The sequence below is a fragment of the Gadus morhua genome, chromosome 4, assembly GCF_902167405.1.
Source record: "Gadus morhua chromosome 4, gadMor3.0, whole genome shotgun sequence".
Taxonomy (NCBI): domain Eukaryota; kingdom Metazoa; phylum Chordata; class Actinopteri; order Gadiformes; family Gadidae; genus Gadus; species Gadus morhua.
The window spans coordinates 30580324-30592805 of record NC_044051.1 but is presented as its reverse complement, the minus strand read 5'-3'; the positions used below and the strand labels follow the sequence as shown (position 1 = coordinate 30592805).

At 42.4% G+C, this 12482-nt stretch overlaps 1 protein-coding gene across 1 annotated transcript; it reads left to right on the top strand.

Moving 5' to 3' along the window:
• The first annotated feature begins 982 nt into the window (after nt 1–982).
• LOC115541369 (uncharacterized) lies at nt 983–5178 on the top strand. The gene is made up of 6 exons (XM_030353055.1): nt 983–1309; nt 1425–1529; nt 2853–2957; nt 3568–3672; nt 4287–4391; nt 4997–5178. Exons 1-6 carry the CDS (start codon nt 1100–1102, stop codon nt 5129–5131), a joined length of 765 nt encoding a protein of 254 aa, XP_030208915.1. The 5' UTR covers nt 983–1099; the 3' UTR covers nt 5132–5178.
• Nucleotides 5179–12482: the final 7304 nt, after the last annotated feature.

Here is a 12482-nt window from a genome sequence, read left to right as displayed (position 1 = left end):
GGACTTCAGGGAGTCAAATCCAAAGTTCCTTTTCCCCAATTCCTTCCCAACCATGGCAGAGAAGCACCACTACGAGTCTTTACTTGTTGTGGAAGTACCAGAGACGTAGGAGTACCCGACCCCGTGATATTATATAGATATCTCCGCCATACTGGGTTCATTCTGGCATGCAGGGAGTGAAAGATTTCAACTTGAGTGAAGTGCCGCGTAGTGTACTGCGAGTAGGGGTATAGAGGATCTCCACTACTAAACGAATTTAAATTAACTTATTTATTTAAATGTCCCTGTAGTTGGAAATGGCTCCACGCATCAGTCCCCTTAAAGATGCCAGGAAACATGTGATTGCAAAGACGGACAAAACTTGCATGTTGAATGTGCAGTACATCAATGCAGTGAAAGGTAAGATATTAAATGTGGGGATTTCTCAGTTAATAATTGCTATCATATGCAATATTTATTGGATTACCATCTAATGCAAATCTTAAAGGTAGAATAAATATTTACTAAACTAAAACTGACCTAGATGGCAGCAGTTTTGACATGCAATCGGTTATGTCAAATCAGCTGCAATCTATTGTCAGTTTTTGTGTTTTCAATCCTTTTTAGACAATATTTGCATTTGTAAAACATTACGGTTAACTTATTTTTAAACCAAAATGGACATGCATGCTTTCTTTTTATGGTGCAATTGTTTTTTTTACAGGTCGTGGTGTATTTGCAAAGGGTTCCATTTCTCAAGGAGATTTCGTTCTCGAATACAGGGGAGACAGGATTCCTGCTGTTGAAGCCCAGAGAAGGAGGCTGATATACCACGAATCATGTACTGCATTTCTTTTCATGTTTAGGTGGAGAGGGAAAACATGGTGGTAAGTATTTAAGTTACGCCTAAACTATACTCTATACTCTATTTTAGGTGAGGCTCTGATTTTGTGGAATACATTGTCTGTTAAATATGACTGACAATGTATTCCAGAAAGTTAAACTGATTGAGCCATGTGATCCTGCATTGTAACTATATTTGTCAGGAATCAGAGTATACTTCGAACGTAACAATTCTTTTTCCATGAACTTGTCATGACATTTATGTTCCCCTTTCCTCATGTTTCATCTTTTTAGTATTGATGCCGCCAGAGATGAAGGTTCACTTGGGCGCCTCGTTAACGATGAACATAGGCGTCCAAACTGTAAAATGAAAAATATTGATGTCAATGGAAGCCCACATCTTTGTTTGTTTGCCCTTATGGACATAAAACAAGGAGAAGAAATTTCATACGATTATGGAGGTGAAGACTGCCCATGGAGAACAGAAGTATGTGGCGCAATTACAGTTTGTTAAACCGTGACTTCAAATTACTACTTACTAATTTAAGTTCTACTTCTGCTTTCTTGTGAATGATTTTCATTGTTAAATGTATGTCTTACAGACGACCACAGTTGGACCAAATGCACTGCTGGTAGAAGATTTGCATACTGTTGTCCTGGCAAATACCGAAGTGGGTGATGCTACTCATCCAAACATCGCTCAACAGGTACATTCATGTTTACTTCAAATGTTATTAATCTCTTTATAGCCTTTCTTTTTCAGTTTTTATGTTTAAAGCTAGCCAAAATAGGAAACCTAAAGGTCCCATGACATGAAAATCTCACTATGAGGTTATCTAACATAAATATGAGTTCCCCTAGCCTGCCTATGGTCCCCCAGTTGCGTTTGGTGTAAAACGAGCACTAGCTGTTCTGCTCGCCTTTGAAAAAACGGAGGCTCAAGCGCGCTGAGGCTCAAGCCGCTTATGTCGTCATAAAGCATCTAAGCTCCTCCCCTTACTCTGCCTGTCCCGCCCAGAGACGTTGGCCCGCCAATGAGACACGGCCGTGCGAGCGCCACATGTGCGTGTGTGAATACACACACTGTAACGCAAGTGTTTCTTGTCGGTTCTTTGACGTCTCTTGTATTTCCACAACGAGACAGTGGGGGCTATCTGAGCCATGGTTGAGAAGGAATTGGGGGAAAGGATCTTTGGCTTTGACTCGCTGAAGTACATGAACTGCGATATGCCGCCGGTTGCCGCGAGGCACCATCGCCCGGCAGAGGGCAGCCGGCAGCAGGCAGAAAGTGGAAGAACCAGAGACGTCGCAGAACCCGACAAAGTCGTTTGTGATTCATAATATCGTCTGGAGGCGCGCACAGCTTTTGGCCGTGATAATATGTATTATATGTTATAGATATCTATTTATTATATGATATTATTTAGATATAGAGCTCCAGGACTGCAACGCAAGTGTTGTACACTTCCTTGTTATTTGGATAACTGTTCTGCTTTTGGTGTTATGGCGCATAACACGTCGGACTCTCGTCTCTGGTATTTCTACAACGAGACTCGTAGTGGGGGTTACCTCAGCCAAGGTTGAGAATGAATTGGGGGGGGGGGGGAAGGAACTTTGGCTTTGACTCCCTCTTCTTTCTAGGTTAATTATCACTCTATTCTGGACACTCACGACGTCCCCACAACACACCTTTTGGTCAGTGTTTGGCTAGAAGCTTTGGGTGAAACATTGGAGACAACTGGTCCCCACAAGGAACATTAACATTGTGTTTGAAATGTCCCCACAAAGCATGTTATTAAAGTGATCTCAGAAAGAGCTGGGCTGGGCAGGAACAGATATTTTGACTATGAATGTATCGTTTATTTTCTCTACGGCCTGGTGTATATCGGCATGCATGTCATCCAAGAGATTTGTCGGAATCTGTCGTTAATCTTAATCATGTTTTACAGTGGACATCAAATTGACATGATATGTTTTCAGAATGTAAAATAGTCATTGTGAAATGTTTTTTGTTTTTGTTTTTTTCACAGATGACCACAGTTGGAGAAGATGCCCTGCTAGATGGGGGCTCGAAGCCTTTCCTTTCAAACACCGAAGGGGATGATGATGCTACTCGTCCGATAATCACTAAACGGGTACATTCATATTTATCGCTTCAAATGTAATTATAGTCTCTCTCATAGCCTTGCTTTTTCAGTTTTTGTGTTTTTAAAGCTAGCCAAAATGGGAAAGGAAGTATATTAGGTTGTGTTCTGGTTTAAATAAATACAGCCAAACAGTTTAATGTAATGCAACTATAAGATGTATGGTAGTGGGATATTTAAAATATATTTTAACCTTCAGAGGGACTTTCTTTCTAGGTTAATTATCACTCTATTCTGGACACTCACGACGTCCCCACAACACACCTTTTAGTCAGTGTTTGGCTAGAAGCTTTGGGTGAAACATTGGAGACAACTGGTCCCCACAAGGAACATTAACATTGTGTTTGAAATGTCCCCACAAAGCATGTTATTAAAGTGATCTCAGAAAGAGCTGGGCTGGGCAGGAACAGATATTTTGACTATGAATGTATCGTTTATTTTCTCTACGGCCTGGTGTATATCGGCATGCATGTCATCCAAGAGATTTGTCGGAATCTGTCGTTATCTTAATCATGTTTTACAGTGGACATCAAATTGACATATGTTTTCAGAATGTAAAATAGTCATTGTGAAATGCTTTTTGTTTTTGTTTTTTTCACAGATGACCACAGTTGGAGACGATGCCCTGCTAGATGGGGGCTCGAAGCCTGTCCTTTCAAACACCGAAGGGGATGATGATGCTACTCGTCCGATAATCACTAAACAGGTACATTCATGTTTATCACTTCAAATGTAATTATAGTCTCTCTCATAGCCTTGCTTTTTCAGTGTTTGTGTTTTTAAAGCTAGCCAAAATGGGAAAGGAAGTATATTAGGTTGTGTTCTGGTTTAAATAAATACAGCCAAACAGTTTAAATTAATGCAACTACAAGATGTATGGTAGTGGGATATTTAAAATATATTTTAACCTTCAGAGGGACTTTCTTTCTAGGTTAATTATCACTCTATTCTGGACACTCACGACGTCCCCACAACACACCTTTTAGTCAGTGTTTGGCTAGAAGCTTTGGGTGAAACATTGGAGACAACTGGTCCACACAAGGAACATTAACATTGTGTTTGAAATGTCCCCACAAAGCATGTTATTAAAGTGATCTCAGAAAGAGCTGGGCTGGGCAGGAACAGATATTTTGACTATGAATGTATCGTTTATTTTCTCTACGGCCTGGTGTATATCGGCATGCATGTCATCCAAGAGATTTGTCGGAATCTGTCGTTAATCTTAATCATGTTTTACAGTTGACATCAAATTGACATGATATGTTTTCAGAATGTAAAATAGTCATTGTGAAATGTTTTTTGTTTTTGTTTTTTTCACAGATGACCACAGTTGGAGACGATGCCCTGCTAGATGGGGGCTCGAAGCCTGTCCTTTCAAACACCGAAGGGGATGATGATGCTACTCGTCCGATAATCACTAAACAGGTACATTCATGTTTATCACTTCAAATGTAATTATAGTCTCTCTCATAGCCTTGCTTTTTCAGTTTTTGTGTTTTTAAAGCTAGCCAAAATGGGAAAGGAAGTATATTAGGTTGTGTTCTGGTTTAAATAAATACAGCCAAACAGTTTAATGTAATGCAACTATAAGATGTATGGTAGTGGGATATTTAAAATATATTTTAACCTTCAGAGGGACTTTCTTTCTAGGTTAATTATCACTCTATTTTGGACACTCACGACGTCCCCACAACACACCTTTTAGTCAGTGTTTGGCTAGAAGCTTTGGGTGAAACATTGGAGACAACTGGTCCCCACAAGGAACATTAACATTGTGTTTGAAATGTCCCCACAAAGCATGTTATTAAAGTGATCTCAGAAAGAGCTGGGCTGGGCAGGAACAGATATTTTGACTATGAATGTATCGTTTATTTTCTCTACGGCCTGGTGTATATCGGCATGCATGTCATCCAAGAGATTTGTCGGAATCTGTCGTTAATCCTAATCATGTTTTACAGTGGACATCAAATTGACATATGTTTTCAGAATGTAAAATAGTCATTGTGAAATGTTTTTTTTTTTTTTCACAGATGACCACAGTTGGAGACGATGCCCTGCTAGATGGGGGCTCGAAGCCTGTCCTTTCAAACACCGAAGGGGATGATGTTGCTACTCGTCCGATAATCACTAAACAGGTACATTCATGTTTATCACTTCAAATGTAATTATAGTCTCTCTCATAGCCTTGCTTTTTCAGTTTTTGTGTTTTTAAAGCTAGCCAAAATAGGAAAAGAAGTATATTTTGGTTGTGTTCTGGTTCAAATGAAGACAGCCAAAAAGTTTAATGTGATGCAACTATAAGATGTATGGTATATATGGGATATTTAAAATATATTTTAACCTTCAGAGGGACTTTCTTTCTAGTTTAATTATCACTCTATTCTGGACACACACACACACTTGTCCAGAATAGAGTTGTCCCCACAACACACCTTTTAGTCAGTGTTTGGCTAGAAGCTTTGGGTGAAACATTGGAGACAACTGGTCCCCACAGGGAACAACTGGTCCCCCACAGGGAACATCCTCACATTGAGAGCCCTGAAATTCCACCAACCAAGAAGCGAAGACAACGGCCGTTGGTTGAAATGCCGGAAGAAGTCGGCGCTATGAGGCCTTCCTCACAAGGTGAACTCTTTACACATGTCTTTTGTACGTCAGTAAAGATTGTCTGTTCCTCTTTGGAAATGGATTTTATTCAGTTTACCAATTTAAAGTTGTATCAGTTATAACAGCCCTATCAGAATATACAAAGGTTGGGGGATGAATTGTCATTAGTTTATTTTCAATGCATATGCCTATAATGGGGGGGATTTATGCAATATCTGTTTGGAAATTGAAAGCTAAGATGATGCATATTAGCTTTCAATTGGCTCACGTGGCATACTTAATCAAACATGCATCCTTAAAGAAACGTAACTGAATGGCCTGGTCAGGTAAAGTTTACCTCAATATTTGGTTGGTACTTGGTTCTTTGTGATGGCCGTTTGTTTTGCACCTATTTTTCCCTCATCAACAACGTTAATGATTGAATGCACTTGTTTTCACTAATGACAAACATTCCTGCAAAAAGGTCATCATTTGGGTATTGTCAGCATTCTATAGAACATGTAAAGTATGTGTCTTTCTGGTAATGTTGAATTTGGATTATTTTCCATAAAACCATCAGCAGAGTCTCTTCCTCACATCGAGAGCCCTGAAATGCCACCACCCAAGAAACGCAGACAACGGCCTTTGGTGGAAATGCCGGAAGAAGTCGGCGCTATGAGGCCTTCCTCCCAAGGTGAACTCTTTACACATGTCTACATTTTTTATGAAACCTATCTATTTTTGCTCAATGTCAACTCTAGCAGCCGTGCAACAAACTCCTGCAAACTCAGGATCAAAAGAGAACATTAATTACAAATTCACATTTTCCTGAATGTATGAAAAGTGAGCCCAGACAGTGATCATATTGCACAATTTATTTGTTTTCCTTTTAGCTGTTCCTTTTCCCCAGTGTTGATTTCAGTTAAGTTCAAGTGGCAGAATGCACAAATCAATGTTTGACTGAAAGTGTTTTATCCATAAGTAGAGTGCACATAAGTTTACTTTCTGCTTTACTGTAGGTACTGGCTTATTCTGTATACCAAATTCCAGCACACATTCCTAACCCTTTGAATTACAATTTTCTCTGCCCACTTTAAGGTAAAGCTGCAAAGAAGAAAAAACCCTGGCAGCCGACAGAGGTCCAGGCAGTCGAGAGGCACATGACTCGCTTCATCACCTCTTGCATTGTACCTGGGAAGAGTGATTGTGAGAAATTTTTAAGGGTTGAACCAGAAGCACTACAGAACCGGGATTGGCAGAACCTTAAATTCTACATTCATAACCGAATTAAGTCCTACAAAAAGAAGTGGCAATGAAAATAGTTTATGCATTGCATGTATAATGTATAATATTATACATTATACATGTATAATAATTTTTAATTATTATACATGTATATATATCCACGTAATTTAAACATGAGTCTGAAAGAAGTTTAATTATTATAGATTTAAATTTCAGGTAGTCGTTCAGTACTATCATTTTGCTCAGAAAGGCCAAAAAGGGCATAATTTTAAAAGAATATGCTGACGTTTCTACCTTGATTCTGTATTTCTAGATGCTTTGTATCCAACAAATCTTGTTGAAGGGCCAATAAAAGCCCAAAAATGAGTGAGACCTCAATAAAAGTTTACTTTTGCAATTTAAATGTGTAATTCATGTCTTGGAATTCAAGAGGTAGTTAGTCTTAGCATTGTTGCATAGTTTAAGGAGATTGACTGAAACTGTAGTTGGGTGATTATGGTTGATATTCTAAGGCGGAAATGACATACTTGTGACTGAAAATTGAAAAAGTAGAAAGCTTTGACTTGAAACTATCCAGCTTCTATCTTTCAATCCTTCGTACTAGGTGAATAAATACCCGTTTACTACATCCTTAAATGTTAATTTAATTCTCACTCATATTCCTAGCAATCTTAATCTGCAATGTTGATTGATTTTTATCAATCATTAATGTACTGTCTTAATACTACTTGGTTTTAGATTTACAAATTCAGTAATATGGATAGAGGTGTAATTTTACATTTCAATGTAATGTATACTTGTTGCAAGGTCCCCACTAATCGCATAGGAATTTGTGTGAATTATGCAAAATATATGTAAATGAAGTCCTCATCAGCCATGTTTACTGGTTTTTTAAAAGTCCCCATAAAGCATGGTCAAATCACTACTTCATCATTTCAACAATTTGAAGTTGTGTATAAGCTTACACAGCATTTGTGAGTATACCAGATTTTTTTCATACCTGTAGAACCTTTAGAAAGGGTGGTCCCCGCAAGTGATGCTCAGAACGTTGGTCCCCATCCAACATGAAAACCAGTATGTGTGTGTGTGTGTGTGTGTGTGTGTGTGGTGTGTGTGTGGTGTGTGTGTGTGTGTGTGTTCGTGCCCGTGTTCAGAATTAGACCTACGCTCTCTGTCCATGGGGCTGAAACACCGTGTCGAAATGAAGTGAAGCGTTGTCACTTTGCTCTCCAATATTCATTGTGGACGTGATATGTAGGCCTATGTTGTATTTTGGAGAGAGAGAGAGAGAACGAGCGAGAACGAGAGCGCAAGCGAGGTATAAAACTCTTTATGTGTAGTAGCCCTATTCGGCATATTGAACCGTCGGCCTAATGCGCCTCCTTTTTGAAAAGTCGGACAAACTGACCTTCGGACCAATGGGTTCCATTTTCGGAACATTGAACCGTCGGCATAGTGGCATGTCGATCTAATGGGAAATGAGGTGTCGGAATTACGGGCAGGCCCCCTTTTCCTCGAAGGATCTGTGCTTGGATTCGTAATGCCGCTTAATATTCCCGCTTTTTATCAGCGCCACGGTTTCAACACATAAAAGACACAACAAAGGTTTTGTACTGCCTTGCGGGAGAATGAACAAGTATTGGTCAGTCCATTCATCTTTAAAATGTCTGTTTTCGGGGTAAACTTTCCTTATTTTCGAGCAAGCCATTTTCTCATTCCAAATCACTCTTCCGGTAAACAAAAAATTTGATTGGCTATTTTCTGAGTGACGCTATTACGCACATGCCGTGACAGACCGAGGGAGGGGGGGGAGTTCGGTGAGTGCATGATCTTCGCTCTGTGAAGATCATTGCTTTTTGCTGTTTTTATGCTGCACTACAGACTATTCTGCCTTACAATTTGTATTTCAGTAAGAAATGATTTTACTAACATAATCATGCTTTGTATAGTGAAATAATTTTTTTTATTATTTTTATTATTATTTTAAATTGTTCATGGGTCCAGATAGGACCGTCACTTGGTCCGGACCCGGGCCGCGGTCCGCCGTTTGGAGATGCCTGATATATATGAAAGAGGGCATTCAATTATACTACAATGATCAATTAGGAGGCCGAAGCCCTACAGGAAGTGATGCAATAGGTGACTGAGTCGAGAACCTTTAAGGAAGCTGTACCTTGGGGTCTCTTATATATCAAAGGGGGTCTCAAAGAACGCATACGCTTCAACCTGTGGCTCCAGCCCTACAGGAAATGACTCAGCAAGTGCTCCATCTCGTTGCACCTCAACCATCGGCTCGCTTGCAAGATTTTGGCCTGAAGTTCTTCCCAGACTTACACCCTAGCCATCCAACATGCGTATCTGAGAATCAGGCCCCCTTTCCGGCCTTTTCGAGGTAGCTAAGGATGCTAAAATGTTTGCACACATTTCCCAGTGTCCCAAGAACCATATATCAGAGATTTGGAGTTCTAACCCCTTAGAGAAAAAAAGTTTTCCCAAGTGGACCGTTATTTGGACAAAGCCCCTCAGAAGTGTTGCCTGTAACACTTAGTAGTTCAGAATGTGGTGGAAAAACAGTTTTTGAGATAAAAAGTTCCTACCCCCCTGAAATTTGAATTCCTTATTCTAGGGTCTACCTGGGTCCCCCATACCGAAACTTGGCCCGGTCGGACCCCGAGGGCAGGAATTCTATGGCCTAACTGGGACCATAGAATGATCTGTGGACTACTGTGTTTGGGACACTAATGGAAAATCAAGGGTCGACAATAATGGCACTCCACACCATGTTGGACTTTGACAGTGACACTTTGTTCATCGGCAAACTGGAGACCATCTCCACGGAAACCGAAATCAAGGAACTTCTCAACGCCTATGACCCTGATGCAACCCCTGATAGAAATGTCGAACTCCTTGGCAAGTCAGCCACTATCAAGCTGCCCACTCTCAAGGCTGCTGCCGAACTCCTCTGCAGTCTACATGAAGATTACCCTCAACCCGCAAAGGAGATATCTGCTTCGAAGGCAAAGAACAAGGAACTTATTGCCGCCGATATCGTCAGATTCATCCGCAGATGTCGGGAGTCGAAATGCTTGAAATGCAGTTCCAACTACATCCCCTTCTCCTCCACCAACACCGGGAGCGCAGTTACCTGCCATTTCTGCCACAACCCGAGTCACCTAGGGTGCTACTCAGACTCAGTACTAGACCTTGAAGCCGGGGTAGTCTACCTCTGTCCCTGCTGTCTAGGATCTCAGATTGCTCCCGAGCATGTAGCACCACCTCCAGTTCTGATAGCCGCCACCATCGCGGCTGAACACGCGGCTGAAAGCGAACACGCCCACCACCAGCCTGTCATCACCGAACATCCTAACACCGAAGCTGTTAGGAACCCCACGGTAAATGGAAATGATCGCACAGGGAAAACAGACTCCAAGAAGAAGAAGCCCTGCTACGACCGCTCCAAAGCCGTATGCCCCTTACTCCTCGAAGGGAACTGCTCTCATGGTATATCTGGAATGAACTGCACCTCCTACCACCCTCCATGGTGCTCCAGATTCCAGTACAACGGTAGAGGTGGCGAGCGAGGCTGTCACAAAGCGGACGACAAATGCAGATTCTTTCACCCACTGCCCTGCCAGAACGCTGTCTCTACAGGTGCTTGTCTGAACAAACCGTGTAGAAAAGTGCACATCAGAGGCACCATCACTACTGAGAAAGATCTCCAGAAGAGGGCGCCAAGAGGCCGCCAACCCTCAGCCCCATCTCAATTAAACCGTCAACCTCCCAACGCAAGAAACGACGAAAGGCCAAGACCCCAGGATAAGGACAATAGAGGTCCCCGCCAAGGCAGAACCAGGACGGAGAGTAGCTCTTCAACTCCACCCATCTCTGCCGGGTCGAACCGCACACGGGTGGTTAGTAGGGCTGTCACTTTTTCCAAAAATGAAATTCGAACGAATTCGGAATGTCCATAATTAATGGACATTCGAATGCCCATAGAACACGACAACAGTCTTGATTTTTGACGTATACCTACTGAATTCATAACAGCACAGGATAAAAACACATCTTTGATAACACATTTGTAAACACAACAAGAGGAAGCTCCGACACACAAGTGCGGCTGTCTTTTACACATTAATAATAACTGCTCGGAGCGCGATATGCGGAGCGCATGTCGTCCATGCGGACACAGCCTATATAAACAAACAATCTGTGAGGCCGACCTCCAACACGGCATGCTGCTCTTTTTATTCCTTATGGAAAGAAAATTACAAGTAGTCTTGCAGCTCTCCGTTACCATTGCAGCTGCTTCTGTCAGCTGTGCTGTATAAGTCCCCAAACACAAACAGGCTGCCCATCGCGCCCAGCGCAGCAGCGGACTTTTCTCCCTGTCGTGTGCGATCAGTGTCGGTCTCGGTTTCAGTGAGTTCGTGTGAGAGGCTTTCAGTCACGAGATGTTTCTGTGCAGGGGAAAGGTGCACTAACCGGGAGAAGCGGGGATCCAGGAGGGCCGCTTTATTGAGGAGAAGCCACTCGCCGCTCTCTTCTTTATAGCGCATTTTTACAGTTCGAATGGAGAATTACACTTCGAATTCGAACTTTTCACCCCACCTTCGAACGAATATTCCAACTTCGAATAAAAAGTGACAGCCCTAGTGGTTAGCTTCAATGAATCACGCATCCCCAACTCCAACGCAGATTTTTTGAAGCATCTTTCCTCAATGAAAGCGGACTTGAGCAATTGTCCACTCTTCTCTCCAGAACCTCCTAACATCCTCTCGCCTAGTCCCCGTTCAGCAGGTTCAGCAGCAACCACCTCCTCCGATGTTTTACCCATCTCAGCTGCCCCAGTTCCAGCGAGTCCCTCAGGCTCAGTTCCAGTAAGCCCCTCAGGCTCACTTCCTCCAGCACAGCCCTCAGTGAGAAGGAACCTACCGATCTCCAACTCCTTTCTCCTCAACATCCAAGGGATGAACCCCGGCACTGCAAACCAGCGCTGGAAGATCAAAGCCCTCAAAGAGTGTATTGAGTCCAACCCAATACACACGCCGTTCTTCATCCTAACGGAGACCCACCTCAAGTCATACCACCTGGATGCAGAGGTACACATCCCTGACTACACCTGCTACAGGGCGGACCGTGTTAGCCGAGAACCGCCATCTACCTCCACAACTCCATCACAGCAGAAGAATCCAAGATTTTCTCCAACACCTACTGCAAACTTGCTTGCATCTACAGCAAAGAAGTAAACATGGTAATCTCGGGAATCTATAGACCGCCTTCAGCCCCCTTCGACAAGTTCGATGAATGTCTCGTTGCCCTTCAACAATTCATTAGCAGCATCGAACACACTCCTGAACTCCACATCGCAGGAGACTTCAATCTCCCCTTCATCAACTGGTCGACCTCTTTGATAGAGACCGGAAGCAACATCTCCTTAGCAGACCGCCAGGCTGCTCTCGCACTCCTGAACTTCGCGGGGGAGCCCCTTCTCCAGCAAGTAATTCTTGAGCCTACCCGCAACAACAATATTCTGGATCTGGTGTTCTCCAACAACTCAGACTCGATCCACAGTATTGCAGTAGCTAAGACAGAGCTATCTGACCACGATGTAGTGAGTTGTACCCTCCTTCACCCTGAACTCCTCCTTCCTTCGCAGACGACTGAAAGACCCGTGTTCAGCCC

Bases quoted from the DNA above. Each gene is read 5' to 3' on its own strand.
- LOC115541369 (XM_030353055.1), top strand. From the start codon at position 1,100: ATGTTTCATCTTTTTAGTATTGATGCCGCCAGAGATGAAGGTTCACTT. The intron at 1,530-2,852 runs GTACATTCATGT...TTTTTTTCACAG, and splicing joins ATCCAAACATCGCTCAACAG to ATGACCACAGTTGGAGAAGA. The intron at 3,673-4,286 runs GTACATTCATGT...TTTTTTTCACAG, and splicing joins GTCCGATAATCACTAAACAG to ATGACCACAGTTGGAGACGA.